This window comes from Jaculus jaculus, chromosome 7 (assembly GCF_020740685.1).
Source record: "Jaculus jaculus isolate mJacJac1 chromosome 7, mJacJac1.mat.Y.cur, whole genome shotgun sequence".
Lineage (NCBI taxonomy): Eukaryota > Metazoa > Chordata > Mammalia > Rodentia > Dipodidae > Jaculus > Jaculus jaculus.
The window spans coordinates 116,099,278-116,124,320 of NC_059108.1; the positions used below are offsets into that span (position 1 = coordinate 116,099,278).

General features: G+C 44.4%; 1 protein-coding gene and 1 non-coding gene across 2 annotated transcripts in view; both read left to right on the forward strand.

Annotated features, from left to right (window-relative positions):
- The window catches only part of Prkch (protein kinase C eta), a 269,722-nt gene that overhangs the window by 129,793 nt on the left and 114,886 nt on the right, over nt 1–25,043 (forward strand). Inside the window, exon 3 of the mRNA XM_004649245.2 lies at nt 24,406–24,556. Within this exon, the coding sequence (XP_004649302.1) occupies nt 24,406–24,556 (151 nt within the window). The remainder of the gene's footprint in view (nt 1–24,405; nt 24,557–25,043) is intronic.
- Nucleotides 3,624–3,730, forward strand: LOC123462411. The gene has a single exon (XR_006638233.1). It is a non-coding gene; the product is annotated as a U6 spliceosomal RNA (small nuclear RNA).

Consider the following 25,043-nt stretch of genomic DNA (forward strand, 5'->3'; position numbering starts at 1 on the left):
TAGCAGTTTTGCAGATTTTGCCCAAGGCCAGAAATATTCAGTGAAGGAGCATGGCAGGTGGGGATTCCTGGAAAGACTTCTCCTGGGCTCTTCTGTTCCCGCAGACATTCTGCTGGCCGGGCTGTAGATTCAGTTCAGGCATCGCCACCTCTGCGCGCGGTCCAGTTCGCTGGGCACCGCTGGAGCTCCTTCCTGTGTCCCCTGCCCCCCTGGACATGTGAGCTGGAGATAAGGGAACAATCGCTTTTGTGTTTTATCTGTTTATTTACTTGTGTGTTCTTCCTTCTGGGCCACTGGTTCTCAGGGCTCAAGAGCGGATTCTTCGTTCCCACCCTAGTTATTGTGCTTCAGTTTGGGGGTGAGTCTGGAACCCTTTGCTCTGTAGCCAGCAGAAGCATGACAACATACTGGGAGCTAATTGAAGGGCCTGCTTTTACATGTGCGTGCGTGCGTTCAAACCATGTGCACCCCCACGCAGACCCTGACATGCTTTTCCTTACTCACACTTACATCCGCATTTCCCAATAGCATGCCCAGCACACGTTTTCCAGGCTTCGAATGGTTGCTTACGTTTGTACGTGAAGGTGTGCCACAGCGTGAATGAAAGCTCACAAGAGGTTCCAGTGCCAACCCTTTCACACAACACCACATCACTGTCGTCAGTCACAGCATCCCAGGGACCCAGCAATGACAACAAGGGACCTTGAAACCGCATCTATAGTTTCCACTGACAGTTAAGTATAATCTACACGGACATCACTAGTGGCTGTTCAGACTACCCTTGGCATGCAGGCCAGTGGAAAGCAGCCCAAGGTACAACCTGGGGACAGTTTTGTTCAGCCTTCTCGTCCAGTGGAATGTTTACAAGTCCATGCCTGTGCATGTGCGCACAGTGCCAAGCTGTCACAGACCCTGTTGGGCAATGTGTTTGCTGGCGCCTTTCACAAGCATGAAAGCAGAACTGTGATTTCCTTAGTTATTAATCCAAACCACAGTGTGTAAGCCATCAAACGCTGACCTAGAACAAAACTAGCAGTTCACACTGCTGGACCAAGAAGAGTTGTTCACCAAGACACTGGCACATGCCATCCTCCCCTGACCCCCACCTGTTTTCAGTGATTTAAAGTAATGTTATGTGTCCTTGTATTTTATTTTGATTTTTTAAAATAGTTTATTTTGGGGCCGGAGAGATAGCTTAATGGTTAAGGCATTTGCCTGAGAAGTCAGGTTTGATTTCCCAGGACCCACATAAGTCATATGCACAAGGTGACACATGGATCTGGAGTTTGTTTGCAGTGGCTGGAGGCCCTGGCGTGCCTGTTCTTTCTCTCACACAAACTCCAGACACATGTGACACCATGTGCATCTGGCTTATGTTGGTTCAGGGGAATTGAACCTGGGTCCTTAGGCTTTATAGGCAAGTGCCTTAACTGCTAATCCATCTCTCCAGCCCTAGTCTTATTTTTTAATATTTTATTTATTTGAGAGTAGGTGAGAGGAGAAGAGAGAGAAAGAGAAAAGGTTCACACCAGGGCCTCCAGCCACTGCAAACAAACTCCAGACACATGTACCATAATCTGTATCTGGCTTACATGGGTTCTGGGGAATTGAATCTGGGTCATTAGGCTTCATAGGCAGGCACCTTAACCCTATTATATTTTATTTTTTGGTTTTTCGAGGTAGGGTCTCACTCTAGCCCAGGCTGACCTGGAATTCACTATGGAGTCTCAGGGTGGCCTTGAACTCACGGTGATCCTCCTACCTCTCCCTCCCAAGTGCTGGGATTAAAGGTGTGGGCCACCATGCCCAGCTTAACCCTATTTTTATTTATTTTTTTAAGGTAGGGTCTTACTCTGTTGGCCCAGCTGGTCTCCAATTCAGGATCTACCTGCATCAATCCCCTGGGTACCTGGGATGACAGGTGTGTGCCGCCATACCTGGCTTTTAATTAAGAGCTTAAAATGGTTGAGGAAAACCTGTCAATTAATAAAGTATATAATTTGATCTTATTTCATAGGGAGTTCATTTTAATTGCCATCTACTTAACATATTTTTTTAAAAATAAAATTTAAACTTTATTTTAAAAAATTTATATCAGGGGCTGGAGGGATGGCTTAGCAGTTAAGGTACTTGCCTGCAAAGCCAAAGGACCTAGGCTTGATTCCTCAGGACTCACATAAGTCAGATATACAAAGTAGCACATGCATCTGGAGTTCGTTTGCAGTTGCTGGAGGCTCTGCAGTGCCCATTCTCTCTCTCTCACTCTCTCTCTCTCTTTCTGCCTCTTTCTCTCAAATAAATAAATAAAAATGAAATATTAAAAAATTTTCTACCACCCTGTCCCCCCACCCTCATTTGTTTCCCCCTCCTCTATTCCCCTCCATCGACCCACACCCTCCTCCACCATCCACAACAACCTTTCAGTGGGCCCAAGTTTATGCAGGTCTTGTGCAGGTAATGACAGCCACTTTGAGGTCATGAATACAACCACCACCTTATGTCTCGGAGACAGTGTTTCAAAGCCCTTCTCTCCATCCACCTCTCTCACTAGAGCCTCCGAGCCATTCATTGGAAGGTATGATAGAACAGCCTCATTTAATGCTGAACACTCAACTGTCACTCCTTTCTTAATAACGTCACTCTTTTTTTTAAATATTTTTGTTCATTTTTTATTTATTTATTCGAAAGCGACAGACACAGAGAGAAAGACAGATAGAGGGAGAGAGAGAATGGGCGCGCCAGGGCTTCCAGCCTCTGCAAACGAACTCCAGACGCGTGCGCCCCCTTGTGCATCTGGCTATTGTGGGACCTGGGGAACCGAGCCTCAAACCAGGGTCCTTAGGCTTCACAGACAAGCGCTTAACCGCTAAGCATCTCTCCAGCCCAATAATGTCCACTCTTAATACACCTCTGGGAGTTCTTTTTCTTGTCTTGCACGATGATGATAATTCTGCCCTAAGGGAAGTCCAAGAGGTCTCCTGTGAAGAGAGGCCTCTTTTATTCTGTGTTTGCCAGAAGAGAGTCCTTTGTTATTTACACACTGCCACACGAAGGGCCACAGCTTATTTTCAGAAATCTCTTACCTTTCAGTAACGGAGTGCAGCCAAGTGTTCACAGAGGAATTTTCTCACACAACTACAAGAAAACGTGGGCAGTTCTGTCCTTTCATCTCTCACGAGTTAGAGTCACTCGTGGGAGCAGCAGAGGCTGTCCCCTGGAAGCGCCCACCTTGTCCATCGCCAGCATCTGCCGGGCGTGAGGTAGCGGGACCTGCTTCGGCTCAGATGTGAGCGGTAGTGCTGTTTGCAGTTGCCCCTGACCACAGCTGGCTGTTTGATCCGGATGCGCTTATATTCATGCCAGAGAAGAGCTCCAACTTTGCCTTTTGCCGCTAGAAATGTCTTAGTTGGGAGCTCTGAGTTTGAAGAAGTGGAACATTTCTGTGTCCACCAGCCACAGAAAATATTCCTCATCGATGTGATTCTGAGATTTAGAGATTGCTAGAACATTGAAAAAAAAAAATCTAGCTAGGTTTTTCTCTTTTTTGGAGGAGGTGGCTCAAATGTTCAGAAGCTGTAGTTTGATTCTTTTTTGCTTGGGTGCATTAAGAAATTCTGAGTGTTGTGCTCACTTCGGCAGCACATATACTAAAATTGGAACGATACAGAGAAGATTAGCATGGCCCCTGCGCAAGGATGACACCCAAATTCGTGAAGCGTTCCATATTTTTTAACCCAGGCCCAGAAAGCCAAGCACCACATGTTCTCCCTCATATGTGGATCCTAGCTACAGATGATTGGGCTTCTGCGTGAGAATGAAAATACTTAGTAGCAGAGGCCAGTAAGTTAAAAAGGAGACATAAAGGGAAGAGAAAGGAAGGGAGGAGGATACTTAATAGGTTGATACTGTATATATGTAATTACAATGATTGTAATGGGGAGGTAATATGATGGAGAATGGAATTTCAAATGGGAAAGTGTAGGGGTGGGGAGGGAGGGAATTACCATGGGATATATTTTATAATCATGGAAAATGTTAATAAAAATTTATATATCTATATATATTATATTTATATATATATATATTATATTTATATATATATATATATATATATATATATATATATATATATATATATATATATATATAAAGTGGAGGAGGCTGGAGAGATGGCATAGCGGTTAAGGCACTTGCCTGCAAAGCCTAAAGACTCAGGATCGGTTCCAAGGTACCCCTGTGTAAGCCAGCTGCACAAGGTGGCGCATGCCTCTGGTGTTCCTTTTGTAGTGGCCGGAGGCCCTGGTGCACCCATTCTCTCTATCTGCCTGTTTCTCTCTCTCTCTCTCTCTCTCAAATAAATAAAATAAAATGGAGAAAAAAAAAAGAAATTCTGAGTGTTGTGCCAGGCGAGCTGGTGCACGCCTTTAATCCCAGCACTCAGGAGGCAGAGGCAGGAGGATCGCCGAGAGTTCAAGGCCACCCTGAGACTACATAGCTAATTCCAGGTGAGCCTGGACCAGAGTAAGACCCTACCTCGAAAAAAAACCAAAAAAAAAAAAAAAAGAAGAAGAAGAAATTCTGAGTGCTGTGGTTCACATCTCGTTAGTGTACGTACCATGTGCCAACGGTTAACAATGTGCTTGGTTCCCTGCACTACCACAGACAGAACCCAGAGCCTCTCACGGGCGGGGCCCCCACCCTGCCACTGAGCCATCCCCAGCTGCCTTGCTACTCCTCACCCTGACCCAAGATCCTGCTACGCTACCAGGCAGGCCTTTAGCTCACTCTGTATCCCAGGCAGGCTTGATCAAAATAAGTTCTTCAACCAAAAATAAAAAAATAAAATAAAATAAAGCATGAAGGAGTTATTGATTATGCTAGACATTCCTACGGTTTTACACATGTTTCTGGTTGATCCGGGGAGTGGAAGGAGACACAAAGAACTTTGTTTCTAGCCTGGTGTGGGGCATATGCCTTTAGTCTTAGCATTTGGGAGGCAGAGGTAGGAGGATCGCTGTGAATTCGAGGCCGCCCTGAGACTACAGAGTACATTCCAGGTCAGCCTGTGCTAAAGCAATACCCTACCTTGAAAAAAAAAAGGAACCCAGCAATTTGTTGTTTTTGGTTTTTCAAGGTAGGGTCTCATTCTAGCCCAGGCTGACCTGAAATGCACTCTGTAGTTTCAGGGTGCCCTCAAACTCATGACAATCCTCCTACCTCTGCCTCCCAAGTGCTGGGATTAAAGGGGTGCTCCACCACACCTGGCTGAACCCAGTAATTTTTTTTTCTTGTTTTTCTTTTTTTTTTTTTTTTTCGAGGTAGGGTCTCACTCTAGCTCAGGCTGACCTGGAATTCACTCTAGTCTCAGGGTGGCCTCGAACTCTCGGCGATCCTCCTACCTCTGCCTCCCGAGTGCTGGGATTAAAGGCGTGCGCCACCATGCCTGGCTGAACCCAGTAATTTTTAATGTGTCTTCTGTGTCAGAATGGCTGTGCTGGCCTTGCAGAGCCAATCTGTAATCTTTGAACTTTGACCAACAGCTGAGATGGCAACCTGTAGAACAGAGTCCGGGCAGTTTCTCAAGGGCAAATGGCGAATGTTCGTAAATGCTTGTCGCTTGTTGGGTGTGCATTCCTCTACTGATTTTGATCTTTGTCATCAAAGATAGATCTGGGGGATTTTTAAAGTCAGTCTGTATAATAGATCAGTACCTCCTTCCAAACCAAGAAGGCAGGAGCCACACCATGGTTATGGCTTGCAGAGCCTGGGGTTAATTCTGGAATGCCTGTTCCCTGGACTTCAATAGTTCAGTAGTTACAGTGGGACTGATGAAGTCAAGTGTTTCAGTTAGTTAAGAACTTGACAATAAGGTAACAAGATTCATCCTAAAGAGACCTGACAAGTAAATATATGCTAGGAATTATAAATAGAAAGTAGAATCAGTGTCATTTGGACTTTTTTAAACTTTGAAACATTACAATTCAATTCTAGTATCTTATCCAGCTAGAAGTAATATAAGAATTTAGCAGATATAGATTTTTCTATATCTCCGGAGCAATCCCATATAAATAAGATTTTAAAATGCAAGTATTGGGCTGGAGAGGTGGCTTGGCGGTAAAGGCATTTGCCTACAAAGCTAAAGGACCCCATTCCCCAGGACCCACGAAAGCCAGATGCACAAGATGATGCATGTGTCTGGAGTTCGTTTGCGGTGCCTGAAGGCCCTAGAGCACCCATTCTCTCTCTCCATCTCCTTCTTTCTACCTCACTCTTAAAAGAATCAAATAAAATAAAATTAAAATTAAAAAGTAAAATAAATGCAAGTATTGGTTTTGTCTTCCTATGCATATATAAAAAGTAAATATATGTCCCAGTTGTTTTCTTTGCAGGCTTCTCAGCCTTCAGTCTGAGCATCTTGTCCAAGAGGGTTCTCAGGCAAATTACATCTTATTGTATATTATAATTATAATTAAATATTTTATTTATTTATTTCCAGTGAGGGGGAGAAAGAGGGGGAAAGAATGGACATGCTAGGGCTTCTAGCCACTGCAAACAAACTCCAAATGCATGCATCACATTGTGCATCAGGCTTTATATAGGTACTGGGAAATCAAACCCAGTTGTTAGGCTTTGCAGGCAAGCACCTTAACTGCTGAGCCATCTCTCCAAGCCCAATTAAAATTATTTAAGAAAATGAGAAAAAAAAAAAAGTTAAGCCAGGTGTGTTGGTGCACGCCTTTAACCCCAGAACTCACTCAGGAGGCAGAGGTAGGGGGATCACCATGAGTTCCAGGCCACCCTGAGACTACATAGTGAGTTCCAGGTCAGCCTGGGCTACAGTGAGTCCCTACCTCACACCCCCCCAAAAGAACAAATGCAGTAACAACAATAATGATGATACAAGATTGTTGAGGTTTGAATTAAAAAAAAAAACAAAAACCTTGGGCTGGAGAGATGGCTTAGTGGTTAACACATTTGCCTGCGAAGCCAAAGGACCCAGGTTCGATTCTCCAGGACCCACATAAGCCATATGCACAAGGGGCACATGTATCTGGAGTTCCTTTTCAGTGGCTAGAGGTCCTGGCATGTCCATTCTCTCTGTGTCTCTCTTATCTCTCTCTCTGTCTCTTTCTTCCTCCCTCTCCCTCTCTGTCTTTCTCTCTCTGCTTGCAAATAAATAAATTAAATTAAATTTTTAAAAACTCAAATTTTTTTTGTGAGCCAAAGATTTGAACAGACATTTTCTCAAAAGTTGAAATACCAACCCTGTAAGAACATGTTCGATGAGTTTAAGAGTTACAGAAGTACAAATTAAGACCAGCATAAGAAACCACTCTAGAGACTAGTATGAAAAAGACCCACAACACTAAATCTTAGCTCAGCTATGACACACTGGAATTCCTCATTCAAAATGGTACGACCTGTGTGAAAAAAAGGTGGAGCAGTTTCTGTAGAAGGAAACACATCTGCCCTGCGAGCGGGCAGTTCTTTTCTTGGGGATTTACCCAGAGGAGTGATAGCCAATGTTGAATGGGAAGACTCCAGCATGGTGGGCTGTAGAACAGATGGAGTAAAAGGGTCGAGAAGGTGCTCGTCCGACATGTGGGACATTTCCCGGAGTGTAGTGCGGAGTGTGCGCTTAGAGACAGGAATGATCCTGCCAGGCTTCCCAGCTCTGCACCGAACAACACTTACACGATGCGCGAATGTTGCTGACCGGTTTACTTTAAAGCTATGCAATGACATAAACACAAACACGGTAGTGTTGCATTCTTCTGGCAAAACAAACTTTCATCTGTTTTTTTTTTTTTTTCCCAAGGTATGGTCTCACTCTAGCCCACACAGCTACCAGGTGTTAAGGTGACTACGTCAGTTTCACCCTCATATTCTCTTAGTTCTAGGCAACAGTGCACGTTATTTGCTCTTCCTACAAAACTCTCTCCTTTCTTCCTGCTCCACCTCCTTTTCACTTGTTTTAGAACCTTCACTACTTCACAACTTCATTGTCCTCCTTCAGAAAAGCCGATCTTTGATGTCCGGTTCAACTTCTTCTCCCCAGACTCCTGGGTACATAGTACAGCCATGTGTGTGTCATGTTCAGCATTTGGCTGTCAGGTGTTGATGGCACTGTGGTATCTTGTTCACTGCTGTGCCTCTGCTTCCCCACACAATACGCAAAACTTCCAGGACAGAGAAGGAAGGACGAGAAGAGCTATTTGTTCTTAGAGCCTATATGGAGAGTAAGGTCATAGCAAAAGATGTTCTGTGACTTAGAGCCTCACACGGGGCACTGCTACCTCCTGAAGTGATTTGTGACTTGAGTGACAAGCTAAGGTTGCAATGGGAAACTTCCAGTTTGTTGGGCTATTGTGTATTTAGACTGTACACTTACTAGATTATAATGAACCTCTGAAATAAAGATAAACCAAACTTTTGTTTTTATAGTGTGATGAACTTGTAGCAAAAATGCTACAGAAAGCCGGAAGTGGTGGCTCACGCCTTTAATCCCAGCATGTGGGAGTCTGAAGTAGGAGGAGCGCCATGGGTTCAAGGCCAGCCTGAGACTACAGAGTGAATTCCAGGTCAGCCTGGACTAGAGCGAGGCTCTACCTCACACACATGCATTTTTTTACTTCTTATCTAGCTATTTGGAATATTCATCATCTGTCTGTCTACCTTTCTATGTGCATACATACACCACTTTTCCTAAAAATATGTACATACCTTACTCAATACTAAAGTGCAGTAAGAGAGAAACTTTTCAATGGATTTATATATATATATACATACATATATATATACATATACACATATGTATATGTATAATTTACTTGAGAAATAGAAAAAGGCAGAGAGAGGGAATGGGCACACCTCAGCCTCTCACCATTGCAAGTGAAGATGAATGCACTACCTTGTGCATCTGGCTTTATGTGGGTACTGGAGAATTGAACCTGCATACTTAGGCTTTGCAGGCAATCACCTTAACCACTAAGTGATCTCTCCAGCACCTTTTCAATGGATTTTAATAGGATCCATTTGTCTGTGACCAGTGGAAGTTTCTTTATGGTCGCTGAAGGCTAGCAGCCCTGGATCATAGAGGAGAGAATTCATTGCGAATCAAAAATCTACTTTCATTAGAAAGCCCGTCTCTGTCACTATCAAATTTTTGTTTATAATACTTAAAAAACAAAACAAAACAAAAACTAGCAAGTTTAATTTTCATCTCTTTTAAATATTTTTAATTCCTTTTTAAGGCATAATACAATTGTCAACAAACAGAAAACCCTACCTAGCAGCCCAAGTGCATGCTTTCAAATTGTTAGCTTCTGACAAAGTAACAACATGACATAAAATTATAACAGGAGTCTCTTTGCCTTTTATTTCATTTATTATTATTATTATTATTATTATATTTTCACGGTCAGGTCTCACTCTAGCCCAGGCTGACCTGGAATTCACTATGTAGTCTCACGGTGGCCTCGAACTCATGGCAATCTTCTTATCTGTGCTCCCGGGTGCTGGGATTAAAGGCTGAACCACTATGCCCGGCTAAATTAGTTTTTAAAAGACAGTTGAGGATCAAAACTTTCACGTGAGTGTTGCCGGACACTGGGTTGTGTGGTAAAAGTTTCTTACCTTCAGCATGCGTATTTGAATTAGTCTATTTACAGGCAGCAGTTTTAAAAATTGTGAATCAGCTCGGCTTTCCCTCCAGTGATGGAGTTAGAAAAGGAAATGCTCAGGCATCTGGCTCCTTCGGCCCGTGCCCAGTAAGCTTTTTCTAAATCATCCACTCAGAACTCCAGGCCTTACAAGGCACCTTAGAAAATTACTAGTGGAGAAGAGGGGTGGAGGGCTGGGCTTGACAAGGAAATGGAATAAGCCAAACTAAAGGGCAGGATTTCTTTATTTCTCAGCAGGAAACACATGTTTATCTGGAAAAGATTTTGGTTGGACAGGTTGTTTGTGTAAGAATCTGTTTTGTGTGTGAGGAAGGAAGACCAACCTGGGGCTGGAGGCTGGGGTGGGGGTGGAGTGAGCACTCGCTAAGCCTGCCGGGAAAGAGAAAAACAGACTCCCAGCAGAGGAGCCCCGACTTCCATGGGGGTGGGAGAGGGGTCTGTGCATGCTGTTGGGTTGCTCCTTTTATAAGATGAGCTCACATGATCACTTTAGCGCTGAGTGTATTGGCTATAGGAACAGAAACAGTCATTTTTAAAAACACACGGACGCTTTAATCCCAGCATTTGGGAGGCAGAGGTAGGAGGATTGTCGTGAGTTCGAGACTACAGAGTGAATTCCAGGTCAGCCTGAGCCAGAGTGAGACCCTACCTCGAAAAACCAAAAAAAAAAAAAAAAAAAAAAACATGGACGCTGGGCATGGTGGTTTATGCCTTTAATCCCAGCACAGGCAGAGGTAGGAGGCCACCCTGAGACTACATAGTGAATCCCAGGTCAGCCTGGGCTAGAGTGATACCCTACCTGGAAACAAACAAACAAACAAAAGCCAGGTGTGGTGGTGCATGCCTTTAATCTCAGCACTCAGGAGGCAGAGGAAGGAGGATTGCCATGAGTGCGAGGCCACCCAAGACTGCAGAGTTAATTCCAGGTCAGCCTGGACCAGAAAAAGACAATGTTTTAGGGAAAAACTAAACAAAAAAAACCTGGTTGACAAATCCCCAGAACACACGCTGGGTGCCGCGGGGCACTTGCGTGTACTGCCAGCACGCGGGTGAGAGCTTGCAGGCCAGCTAGGCTGGTGAGCACAGTGGTGGGCGAGAGACCCTGCCTCGCGGTGGAGGTGAGGAGCCGCGGCAGAGGCTGTCCTCCGCTCTCTGCCTGTGCGCCAGGGCGCCCACGTGCCCAGCTCGTCCGCTGTGTCTGCTCTAACAACAGAATCCCTGTTATGGCCACATGTGCCCCTTACATTTAAAAAGTCGTCAGGGGCCAGAGAGATGGCTTAGCAGTGAAGGTGCTTGTCTGCAAAGCCTAGGGACCGAGGTTCAATTCCCCAGTACCCACGAAAGCCAGATGTGCAAGGCGGTGCATGTGTATGGAGTTCATTTGCAGTGGCTAGAGTCTCTGGCCCATTCTCAATCTCCCTCTCCTCCCCCCTCTCTCTCTCTTTCTCTTTGATAAATAAATAGTTGTCAGACTGGGTATGGTGGTATATGCCTTTAATCCCAGCACTTAGGAGACAGAGGTAGGAGAATCACTGTGAGTTTGAGGCCAGCCTGAGAATACATAATGAATTAATTCCAGGTCAGCCTGGGCTAGAGCAAGACCCTACCTTGGAGAAAAAAAAAAAAAAAAAAAAGTTGTCAGGAAGACAAGTACTCATAGAATATTTCTCCTAGTGAAAATCAGTAAAGAATTACATAAGAAAAGGGCTGGAGAGATGGCTTAGCGGTTAAGCGCTTGCCTGTGAAGCCTAAGGACCCCGGTTCGAGGCTCGGTTCCCCAGGTCCCACGTTAGCCAGATGCACAAGGGGGCGCACGCATCTGGAGTTCGTTTGCAGAGGCTGGAGGCCCTGGCGCGCCCATTCTCTCTCTCTCCCTCTATCTGTCTTTCTCTCCATGTCTGTCGCTCTCAAATAAATAAATAAATAATGAACAAAAAAAAATAAAATAAATATAAAAAAAGAATAACATAAGAAAAAAATGTCCCGATAACTAGTCAATGCTTATATTTTTAAGTATATAAAGCCAGGATGTGTAATCTAACTTGAGCCCTCAGTTGACCGTACTGTACTATTTTGAGATGTTTTTCAGCTAGGATGGCAGTGAGAATGATGGGCTGGACCCCCAAATGGACCATTCCAAATTGCATGGAATAGAAACACTTTCCCTTCTCCTGCTGCCTTGTGGTGATCCATGGAAGAATAATAGTTCTTTAAAAAATACAAAAAAAGAATGATGGAGAAGCAATAACTAAAAGTTTATTTATGGATGAAATCAATGGAGGCAAATGAAACATTTGTAGCCGCACAGCAGCAAGGTAGAGATTTTTAACACTTTTGCAGAAGAGAACAGTAGGAGTCTCACAACTGTTAATAAAAGATGGAAGAGAATTTATGTGGTTACATTATGTGTGCAGAAAGGAGGTGATATAAGAATTGAAACGCATTATTGGGAAACCTTCTGCTTAAGCTTCCCTCTACTAAGAGCTGAAGGAAATGTGTAGGGAAAATATAAATAAGAAATCAGCACGAAGGTAATGATTTGCTTTTGGATATCCTGCCCATAGTCAGTCTCTGTGTAGAAAATGCTGGTGAGTTAAAGCCACCTTTCCCCAAAACAGTCAGCAGCAGTGGCAGATAGCAGTTGGAGGGCAAATACCTAGTTTCTTCATGTCCTAACCATGGTCTGCTCACTCTTTCCGACTCCTCTAAAAGGGTTTGAAGCAGTTCCCTTCTCCTTACTAGGATAAACCACCCAACCAGAAGCAGCTTATGGGGGGAAGATTCGTTTTTCGAGGGGAAGTTACATCATGGCGAGGAAAGTATGGCCAGGCATCACATCCTGTCACATCAGCAGGGAGGAATCAGCAAGACTGAGCTATGGACACCCAGTGGAGCTGAATAAGTAAACATCAAGGCCTTCCCCCACAGACACACCTCCTCCAGCAAGTCTTCACCTCCCAAAGGCTCTACCCATTGTGGATCAAGTGTGAGACTTAATCACAAACACATTTTACACGCCAGCCACCAGAGGGTTGATTCTCAACTGCTCAGGATGGAAAGCTGTTTAGTGATAGGATCTTTGAGGACTTTCTTCCTTCCTTCTCTTGCTTCTGTAATCCTCTGTCGCTTCTGGAAATTATTTCACAAATGATATATGGTTATCTCCTGGTCCTCACAGGGGATTGGTTCTAGGATTCTCTGCAAGATACCAAAATCCACAGGACACATGAATCCCCTTATATAAAATGGAATAGTATTGCATATAACTCATGTGCACCCTTCTTACAGTTTAAATCATCTCTATTACTTTAATACTTAAATAATACAAATACAATGTAACTGGTTGTTACTCTCTGTTGTTTAGGAAATAATGACAAGGAAAAAGTCTTTTCTGGTTTAGTACAGATGTATGTTTTTATTTATTTATCTGCAAACAGAAAGAAGACAGAGAGAGGGGGAATAGAATGGGCTTGCCAGGGCCTCTAGCCACTGGAAATGAACTCCAGATGCATGTGCCACTTTGTGCATGTGGGTTTACATGGGTAGTGGGGAATTGAACCCAGGTTGTTAGGCTTTGCAAGCAAGCACGTTAACCACTGAGCAATCTCTCCAGCCCCCAGATGTATTTTTTTTAATATTTCTTTTAAAAAATATTTTACTTAAATCAATTTGACAGAGAAAGAGGGGGAGAGAGACAGAGAGGGAGAATGGGCATACCAGGGCTTCCAGCCACTGCAAACGAACTCCAGACACGTGTGCCCCCTTGTGCATCTGACTTATGTGGGTCCTGGGGAATTGAACCGGGGTCCTTTGGCTTTATAGGCAAATGCCTTAACTGCTGAGTCATTCCTCCAGGCCCCCCCCCTTTTTAAAATATTTCTATGTGGAGTTGTTTGACTTCATGGATGTGGAACCCGCAGACACATAGGACTGAGTAGTACTCAAGTCTTGCCTCAAATTCTACTCTAGAGGAGTTGGAAGCAGATGGAATAGAACAAGGACATCAGACAGTCCCAGAAGGCTCTGAAGACGTTGCGAGGCAGTGTTTTCTAAGTGACTCCAAGGATAGCGAAAGGGGAGAGTGTGTTGCGATGGGGAGGAAGGTTTCAGCCAAACAAAGTTCCAATTTTAAGCAGTTTGGGATTATGTTTGAGGGAAGCTGCTTAGAAGTTCATTAGTAGCTAGATGCCAGAGCGAGAGCTGCGTGCTTAAGAATACCCAGGCAATTGTTAGACCTCCAGAGAATGGTTGAGCTTCTGAAGAGACGAATGGATATTGAGAATGAAGGGTGGTATACAAAAAGCCTTGGAGCAAGCACCCATCTGAAAACTGGGTGGGAGAGAAGGGCCACTGAGAGGGACAGAGAAAGAAATGCAGAGGGAGAGGAGCCAGGAGCTGTGGGGCAACAGCCATTTTCTACATGTCCTCTTCAAAGGGAGCCAAATCTTTGAGAAACCTGGGTATAGCTTCTGTAGACCAGGGCTCCAAACACAGTAAGTGTAATCTTTCCATCTAAATTTGGAAATTGTTGTGAGTCGTATAGTTAAACTCTTTTAAAGAAAAAAAAAAAAAACCAAACAAACAAAACAGAAGATCCTGTGCCACTCAGCATCACTTGGGGGGGGGGGGGGCTCTGTATCATTTTAAGATACTTTGTTGGCATTTTTGTCATTGGTGCTGGTTCAGATTTGTGGAACCTGTTCTATCCTAATTCTCTTCATTTTTCTTCCCCAAGCAACTGCTGGTCTCAGCCCTATTATGAAGTCTTCTGTAATTAACCAGAGGACTAGATAGCATCTCCCATGATTCCCTACTCACTCACCTCCTGCCAAAGGCTCCCACCCACGGGTGGCTCCACCCACAGGGTGGCGTGTACTTGTGGTAAAGACTCATTTAAGTGTGTGCATCATGCACTACTGTCTCAAGCAGGGATCAGCCATACACCCATTTGTGTGCTTTGTTCTTCATGCGAACAGTTCTGTGGTCAGACACTGGTGTATTCAGTATGCTTGATAATGAGAACAAAATCCTCTTGCTGAGTTGCCGGATTACCTTTCAGAGATAGACTTTGGAGACACGTAAATCAGCTAGTCTGCTCTGGATCTTTCTTGTCTAGTAACTTTTGGTGAACTCCTAGCTCTTCTTGTTTGTTTTTCTCACAGTTATTTCCTCCCATGGGCTATAAATGATAAGACAACTATTTCAGGAAGAAGAAGAAAAAAAGACGCTACAGTAGTTCAACAGTAGCAAACAGGGTCTGTCAGCATTGCTTGTATCATTGGCCGCTTGACCCCACTTAACCTTCCTGTGAAAATACATTACTTTCCAGGGATGCTAGGGGACCCCGTGTGAATAAAAGGTGCAGTTCTATGTGGTATAAGCCCCAGAGTCCTGGGATAAAAAATAAGAATGGCAAAGCCTAGCTACCTAGATGAATCTTGGTAGCTTCTCCAGGTGAATCAATGCCTGGTAGGTCCAATTCCTGGGTAGCATTCCTTTTCCAGACAGTTAACTGGTCTAAATTCCCTTAAAACTTTCTAGAATTCTCTGGCAATGTGAAGTAAGGATTTTCAGAACAGTTATAATAGGCGATGGTTATGGCCTGCCAGGTGCTTTTCCAACTGTGACTCACTTATTAACTCATCCAGTCCTCAGAATGGCCTTATGAGGTCCGTACTCATTTATCACACTCTGTAGATGAAGAATGCAAGGCACGGGAAGGCCAACAACTTGCCAGTCACCAAGCTTACAAGGGCAAGAAGCCTGATTTGCTCAGGCTGTTCAGCCCCTTAGGACAAGCTACAGACTTGCCTAGCCACGGGGCCTTTGCTGTTAAGCACACTCAATTTGTCAGAGCTGAAATGTATTTTACACTGAATCACAGTTATTTCCTTGATTCATTTAAAGTCAGTATTTCTGAAAATTCAAAAGTATCATCCCATCAGCTTCTCTCTGATTTAATTGTCTTACTTACCGTCCTTTGAAAAATAGTTCTCACTCCATATCAGAATGTTGAAAAAGTACTGCTTCTGCAACATAAAACTTTAAAATAGGGATGGCAAGATGATTTAGCAGTTAAAGTGCTTGCCTGTGAAGCCTAAGGACAAAGGATTGGTTCCTCTGTACCCACATAGGCCATATACATGAGGTGGCACACGCATCTGGAGTTCATTTGCAGTGGCTGGAGGCCCTGGTGTGCCCATTCTCTCTCTCTTTCTCTCTGCCTCTTTCTTTCAAATAAATACATAAAATATCTTTAAAAAAAAACCTTAAATTAGGGTAAGTAAAAACCAAAAACCAACAATAGTAGGAATTTAAAGAGATCTCAGAGACCCCGCTTTCCTCTGCAAGCCTCACGTGATTAGCGCAAGTTTCCCTGTCGCCCGGCTCTGCGCATGAAGACTGGCCCTTGAGTTGTGTGGTGACCCCGAGGCGCCCAGCCTTCTACGTGCTCCAAACAAGTGTGTGCAGCAACAGTTGGGCTTATGAACTGAATTTCAGTCAAGAGTTCTTCATTATCCCAATGCCAACACCCTCCCTCTGCATCCAGTCCTTAGGGTGGCTTGTCACAGTCAGCTCCTGGGGAGACAGCTCAGGGATGCTGGGCTGTAAACCCCTGGAGACAGGAATGTGAATTTCCCTATGGGGCTCTAAGCCAGCTTCCTATTTACTTCAGTAAGAGGCCCTGGGGCACCTCATGAGCCAAGCAGAAGTTGTGACACAAGTTTTGGCTGCATAGCATGTTAGGGTTGCCTGGCATGTCTGACTAAAATGCAATCTGAAAGATTTCTCAAAGCCCAGGTCAGCATAAGGCTCAACAGAGTTAATCTTCTCTAGCCCTTTAGCCCCGCTCTGAGTACACAGTAGTCTGTGCAAACAGTGAGGACATGCCTTTTGAACTCAAGCTGAAAAGTGGGTTCAAGTCTAGTGGGGTGAGCAGATGCAGTAGGAGAGCTCTTTCTGTTTGTAACATCATTCAAAAATGGTGACAATGAAAGCTGGGCGTGGTGGCGCACTCCTTTAATCCCAGCACTCGGGAAGCAGAGGTAGGAGGATCGCCATGAGTTCGAGGCCACCCTGAGACTCCTTAGTGAATTCCAGGTCAGCCTGGGCTAGAGTGAGACCCTACCTCGAAAAATCAAAAAACAAAAATGGTGACAATGACACTGGAGGCCACGGGAACCCTACATTTTTTTTTAATGTGACCACATCCATCTGGAAGGTTCCAGGTGTTGGTGAGCGTGCGTGTGTCTGTGTGTGTGCGTGCATGTGTGCAGTTTTTCTCTTGGGGGGGGCATGTGTGTGTGGTGTAAGGTGGCACATGTGTTTGGAGTTCATTTTCAGGAGCAAGAGACTATGGCACACCATCTATTCACCTCTCTCTCTCCTTGCAAATAAATAAATGAAACATCAAACAGGATAAATGTATTTTATACATATGTGTATTTGTGTAGGTGCACATGTGTGCACATGCATGGAAAGACCAGAGACACTCAAGAATGTTTTTCTCAGGACCATCTTCCAAATTAAATATACATATATACATAAATATATATATACATACATACACACATACATACATACATATGAGAGATTGAGTTGCCAGGGTCTCTTGCCACTGCACATGACCTCCAGATTCTTGCACTACTTTGTGCAGCTGCCTTTACATGGCTACTAGGGAATCAAACACAGGCCATCAGCTTTTGTAAGCAAGTGCTTTTTACTGCTGAGCCATTTTCCCAGCACCCTCTTATTCTGAGTCAGGGTCATTGTGGTGGTGTGATTCGGGTGTTCTCCCCCCCCCCCCCATAAACGTATGTGTTCTAAATGCTAGGTCCTCAGCTGGTGGCCATTTGGGAATTGGAGCCTCTTGGAGGCAGCGTATTGTTGGGAGAGGGCTAATGGGTGTTATAGCCAGCTTCCTCTTGCCAGTGTTTGGCTCACTCTCCTATTGCTGTTGTCCATCTGATGTTGGCCAGGAGGTGATGTGCTCATGCCATTGTTTCCCCCTTCCATCATGGAGCTTCCCCTCAACTCTGTGTGCCAAAATAAACTCTTATTTCCCACAAGCTGCTCTGGTTGTGTGTTTTCTGCCAGCAACAGTCTCCCATAGGCCTAGAATTCACCAAGTAGGCTAGATTGGTTGGTCCCCAAGACCTGGGTATCCTCTTATCACTACCTGCCCAATACTGGGATTACAGGTACGTGCTGGCATACCTAGCATTTTGATGTGAGTTCTGGGGATCGAACTCAGGTTCTCATTCTTGCAAGGCAAGTGCTTTGCCAACTCAGCTATCTTCCTAGCCCCCACATTTGCCTTTTAAACAAAAAGTCACATGTGGGGCTGGAGAGATGGCTTAGTGGTTAAGGCACTTGCCTGCAAAGCCAAAGGGCCTCGGTTCGATTCCCCAGCACCCATGTAAGTCAGATGCATAAGGTGGCACATGCCTCTGAAGTTCATTTACAGTGGCTAGAACCCTAGTGTGCCCATTCTCTGTCTCTCTCTCTCTCTCCCTCTCTCAAATAAAAGAAAAAAGTCACACATGGAAAAGAACACAGGAAGGGGAAGAGTGACATCTAGTTGTCATTCATCCCCAGGTGGTATGAAGTATTTGGGAGACGCCTGGCTCAGAGGCGCAAGAAACCCAGGGGTGCCCACAGGCTCATGGGATAAAGGAAGAGATTGGGACTCACTCTCAGGTTGCTGTGGGAACACAATGGGAGAATTGGGGGAAGGCACCTGATTTCTAAGGAAGACAGGATAAGGATGAGTTGAGTTGGAGACAAAAAACGGGAAATGTTTCAGAAAGAGTCAAGGTGTCAAGACAGGAATAACACAGAGAACAGCTACAAGCAGGCTCTTCTAAGCCCTTTAGAAAGCATAGTTTAGAACTTCCTAGTTCATGCTACTCCCATGGTAGGCTGAGGAAGCAAAACGGATTTAATTCATGAAATATTAAAATGCAAGTGAGCTGACCTTTTAGCTAGTCTTTATAGTATTAAAGGATTAACTGAGTAAATTCTCAGTAATTAGACTCCCAGGGAGAATTTAATTTGCATGTAGGTATGATAAGTGTTTAGTAATTCAATATACATCCTGCCAGTACTGAGCAGGGTCTCTGCTGGTAAGCACCTGGGCCAGATATGAGGTGATGATCGCCTCAGCCTAATGTTATCACTTGCTACCCAGGGAATATGAAAATCTCTTTTTGAAAATTTTTATTTATTTACTTATTTATTTCATTAGAGAGAGAGAGAGAGAGAATGGGCATGCCAGGGCCTTCAGCCACTGCAAAGGAACTCCAGATGCATGTGCCACCTTGTGCATCTGGCTTATGTGGGTCCTGGGGAATTGAACCTGGGTCCTTTGGCTTTGCAGCCAAGTGTCTTAACCGCTGAGCCATCTCTCTAGACCTTTTTATTCTGTTTTATTGTATTGATTTAAAACTCTCTGTGCTCTAGGGTTACTGAGTGACTTGTGGTTACGCTGTGGAGGAGGGCAGGGCAGTGTGGTGATCTCTGTCCTTACGTGATCTTTGACCAAACATGCCAGGAATATTGATTGTAGCACATTCACCACAGGACTGAGGACTGGGGTGCACTTTATCTGCTTGAGACAGACCAAAAAGCTGAGAGTAAAAATAATTAGATGGCTTGCTGGACAGTGTCCACGCCTCAGCCACAGGGTAAAGCATGTGCAAGCTAAACTGTGTGTGAGCCTCTCTCTGAGGTGACTCACCTGGGCTACTCTCAATGCATTTTGTCCTTTGGGCATTTCTGGTATTGCTTACCCCCACTCTGCATACCCACATTATTTTATTTCTATTTATTTATTTATTGGTTTTTCAAGGTACTCACTCTGGAGTCACAGGGTGGCCTCAAACTCTTGCATACCCACATTATTACCCACCTTTATTCTGCACTCCCCTTGATTCCTCTGATCCCTTAATAGTCTAGTCTCTTTTGTTTTCACATCTTTCATTGTTGATCCAGAGTCTTTATTGCCTGGCAGAGGGTTCAACCCCCTAGGCTCTAGCAATTTGCTTGCCTCAGCCTCCTGGATGCTCAGGGCTATAGGTGCTGCTAGGGCACCCAGCTGATTTTACATTTTACTAGCAAAAAGAATGTGGCAGTTGATAACCTACTTATTGGCATTTTTATAAAAACAAAAGTTCTGCAAGGTGATTGCTGAATGGAAGGAAATACACATTCATAACTGTGACAAGCATTGTCAACTTAGTCTCCAGAAAAAGTTCTCCTGAAATAGCTATCGTTCTTGAATACTCAGAGGTGTCTTGTTTTGTGCCGAGCACTTCGCATGTTCTCCTACGAACCCCGGGAGGACCGGTCTGTGGATGGCTCCCCGAGGCGTGGTGAAGAGAGCCCGGCGCAGGGCCCAGCCCGGGCAGGATGGAGGCTAAAGCCTGGGTTAGTCTCTTACCAAACAACGTCAGCGCACGCACAGTTCTTGCTTTCTAAGTGCCCGGTCCTGAATAGGACTCGATGCCTTGACATGTTCATTGGCTGTTTGCATTTACAGTTCTATAAATTGTCTTTTAATCTCCTTTGCTCTATTTTTACTGAATGGTCTTCTCACTCTCCATTCTTCTCTCCCTCCTTCCCTTCCTTTTTTGGTGGTTTTTTGAGGTAGGGTTTCACTCTAGCCCAGGCTGACTTGGAATTCACTCTGTAGTCTCCAGGTGGCCTTGAACTCATAGCAATCCTGATACCTCTGCCTCCTGAGTGCCGGGATTAAAGACACGTGCCACCACGCCTGGCTTCCTCCCTCCCCCCCGCCTTTTTTGATTTTTTAAAATTTTTTTTAAAATTATTTATTTATTTATTTGAGAGCGACACACACAGAGAGAAAGACAGATAGAGGGAGAGAGAGAGAATGGGCGCGCCAGGGCTTCCAGCCTCTGCAAATGAACTCCAGATGCGTGCGCCCCCTTGTGCATCTGGCTAATGTGGGACCTGGGGAACCGAGCCTCGAACCGGGGTCCTTAGGCTTCACAGACAAGCGCTTAACTGCTAAGCCATCTCTCCAGCCCTTTTTTGATTTTTCAAGGTAGAGTTTCACTCTAGCTCAGGATTCACTATGTAGTCTCAGAATGGCCTTGGCGATCCTCTTACCTCTGCCTCTCGAGTGCTGGGATTAAAGGCGTGCACACCACGCCTGGCTTTTTAAAAAAGAAATTATCTACATATTTATTTGAGAAAGTGAGACAGAAAGAGAGAGAATGGGTACACTAGGATCTCTAAGCACTGCAAACAAGCTCCAGACACATGTGCCACCTTGTGCATCTGGATTATGTGGCTACTGGGGAATCGAACCTGGATCCTTAGGCTTTGCAGGTAACTGCCTTAACTGCTAAGCCATCCCTCCAACCCCCCATCCTTCCCTTCTTTGACTCTCCCTTCTTTCTCTTAGGGTCTTAATTATGCTAGGCAAGTGTAGCAAGAGCTACATTCCAAGTCTCTGAGGGCCTGAGTAAGTTATCTAAGGCAGTCTTGACTTCACTGTACCTAATGCTAGCCTCAAACTTGAAGTCTTCCTACCTTACACTTCTAAGCAGTTGGAATTACAAGTCTGAACCACCATTCCTGGCTGATTTCTAAATGTTACAAATAGTAACCCTCTGTCTTATGTTACGAATCCTTTCTTTGCTCTAATATGTTTCTATCAACTGTTTGCCAATTAGAACTTTAAATTTCATATGTTGCAAATCAGTGTCTTATTGTGTTGAAATTTTGTTATCTTTGTTCTATCATAAGAGTATAATATTTTTTTCTGTGCTTTCTTATTTTTCTATAATTTCTCCTTAACATATATATGAGGTTACTTTAGAAACAGTGTACAGAGTCACAGCTAGATGGAAAGAATACATTCTGGTGTTTGGTTATACTGATAATATCATATTACTCATAACCACTAGAAAAAAAAGGGGGTTGAATATTGTCAGCATAAAGAAATGATAAATGTTTGAGATGATGGATAACCGATGTGGCCTAAGTCAATCAGTTCAAAGGCTATAAATAAGTATACTATAGCCTTGCTCTAGGTGCGTAGTTACTATCTGTCCATTGAAAACAGAAGCACAAAGGCAGGCTTCTGTTCTTATATTGGCAAATTATTCTTGCATGGTTCCTTAAGCTTCCGTTGCGTTTGTGATTTATTTAAAAGGAAGTAAGCTTTATTTTTTTCATCTCAAGAATCTGCATGCAGTGGAAAAAGCCCAGGATAATGATATGGAAGACATAATTGACTATCTTCAAATAGCGCACAGTTTTCAAAGTCTTTAGATTAGAATCGATTATTTTAAAATATGGGGTTAGAAAACTCTACACCCATCTCATCCCACGTCACTGTCAACCTAGTTCTGGCTAACTGTCATGGTTCTGTGACCACTGCTCTAGGGGAGTTCTGTCATCTGGTGTGTAGGAACACTAGAAATGAAGGGGAGGCTCTTTCACCAGATAACCCTCACAGCCCATAGCTGTGCTGAAGGTCCCAGACAGCTAGACTAGGAGACCATGCACGGGACTCTTGGGAAACTCATGCTCTGAACTGGGAGATTTGGTTCAAGACAGCCAATTACAACCAGGCAATGGATCGCAGTGGTTCATGTAGGTCTAACCTTGAAAATGAAGAGTCTGCAAACAAGCCAATCAAAAAATGGGCTGTGGAGCTAAATAGAGCGTTCTCAAAGAAAGAAATACCAATGGCATATAAGCATCTAAAAAACTGTTCTACATCCCTAGTCATCAGGGAAATGCAGATTAAAACTACGTTGAGATTTCATTTTACTCCTGTCAGATTGGCCACCATCATGAAAACAAATGATCATAAATGTTGGCGGGGATGTGGAAAAGAGGGAAAAAAAAAAAAGATTGGCTGGCCAGAAAAAAAAAAAAAGAGTCTGGGTTGGGGAGATGGCTCAGTTGATAGTGCTTTTTCTACACAAATGTAAGGGCCGGAGTTTGGATCCCCACCACTCACATAAATGGCAGGCAGCGTGTCTGTAATCCCAGAACAGAGACGGGATTCCCGGGACAATAGTTTAGCTTGCCAAATTGGTGAGCTCTGGGTTCAGGTGAGAGACTCTGCTTCAGTAAATAATGTGGAAAGCAATCGAGGAAGTTATCTGGCATCAACCTTTGGCCTCCATGTATGTCTGCCTGCACACACATGCAGACATACACATGTGAACACACACACACACACACACTCACACACTGAGTCTTTCTAAGCCTGGTGGCACAGGCCTATAACTCTAGGTACTTTCGTTGTTGCTGTTCTTGTTGTAGGGCCCTGCTTTAGCCCAGACTGACCTATTTTCACTATGTAGTCTCAGGGTGGCCTCAAACTAACTGCAGTCCACCTACCTCTGCCTCATGAGTACTGAAATTAAAGGCGTGCATCACCATGCCAGCAATTCTAGGTACCCCTTTTTTTTTCCTTTTTAAAAATACTTTATTTAATTATTTGAGAGAAAGAGACAGTTAGATAGAGAGAATAAGCATGCCAGGACCACTAGACACTGCAAACAAACCCCAGATACATGCTGCTTGGTGGCTCTGGCTTCATGTGGGTACTGGAGAATCAAACTTCAGTCCTTGGGCTTGCACCTTAACTGCTGAGCCATCTCTCCAGCTCAACTCCAGGTGCTTTTGAGGTTGAAGCAAGAGTATCAAAAATTCAAAGCCTAGGGCTGGAGAGATGGCTTAGTGGTTAAGCACTTACCTGTGAAGCCTAAAGACCCCAGCTTGAGGCCGGATTCCCCAGGACTCATGTTAGCCAGATGCACAAGGGGGTGCATGCGTCTGGAGTTCGTTTGCAGTGGCTGCAGGCCCTGGTGCACCATTCTCTCTGTCTCTTTTTCTCTTTCTCTCTTTGTCACTCTCAAATAAATAAATAAAAATGAACAAAAAATTTTTAAAAAAAATTCAAAGCCTAGCTGGGCATGGTGGTTCATGCCTTTAATCCCAGGACTCGGGAGGCAGAGGTAGGAGGATTGCCATGAGTTTGAGGCCACCAAGACTATGTAGTGGATTCCAGGTCAGCCTGAGCTAGAGTGAGACCCTACTTCAAAACAACAACAGCAACAACAACAACAGCAAAATCAAAACTTGCCTGGGTTATATCAGGGTTAGATCAACGCCAGCCTGGACAACTTAGTGAGACTCAAAATAAAAAGTAGAAAAATGGGGCTGGAGAGATGGCGTAGCAGTTAAGCGCTTGCCTATGAAGCCTAAGGACCCCGGTTCAAGGCTCGGTTCCCCAGGTCCCACGTTAGCCAGATGCGCAAGGGGGCGCACGCGTCTGGAGTTCGTTTGCAGAGGCCGGAAGCCCTGGCGCGCCCATTCTCTCTCTCTCCCTCTACCTGTCTTTCTCTCTGTGTCTGTCGCTCTCAAATAAATAAATAAATAAAAATTTAACCAAAAAAAAAAAAAAAAGTAGAAAAATGGCCGGGGGGGGGGGGGATGGTGCAGCTCACTGGGGAAATGCTTGCCAAGCATACACGAGGCTTTAGATTCAATCCCTAGTATTGCAAAAACAAATAAGAATCCTAAAGGTATTGGGGAAGCATGATGACTTTCAAAGCATTTTTCCATCTTGAAGAGGAAAAGCAATAATTTGGAGAGTGTTTGAACTCTCAGATGTTCTCATACGCTGTGTGGCCAAGATTCGTTATAGTTTTTTGTTTTCCCTTCCATTCAGCCACTCTCCAGAGAGACCGCATCTTCAAACATTTCACCAGGAAACGCCAAAGGGCTATGCGACGGCGAGTCCACCAGATCAACGGACACAAGTTTATGGCTACGTACCTGAGGCAGCCCACCTACTGTTCTCACTGTCGGGAGTTCATCTGGTAAGAGACCCTTGGCCACCCTCCATACCACTCCCCCAGGCTCACTCTGTCAGAGACTTTGCATACATGTGATTTCAGGAGAAAGCATAATTATAGGAATTATTTTTAGTGTCTGATTTTTGCCTCCTCTTTTAATATGTTGGCCCTAGTGCCAAAACAGTTAACAGTAAAACTAAGTAAGTGACAGACCCAAGTGTTAGATATTGTGCGCCTGTATTAATCGTTAAGTTGAAGAAGCTGATGAACGAAATCATAAGTCAGAGGCAGAAGCTCACTTGATAGGGAGCTAGTCAGTAAATTAGACAACTGGCTTGGAAGAAAGGAAGATGAACCGTGTTCCTTTTAAGGCAACATGATTATGGAGCCGGGCGTGGTGGCACACGCCTTCAATCCCAGCACTTGGGAGGTAGAGGTAGGAGGATCGCTGTGAGTTTGAGGCCAGCCTGAGTCTACAAAGTGAATTTCAGGTCAGCCTGAGCTAGACTGA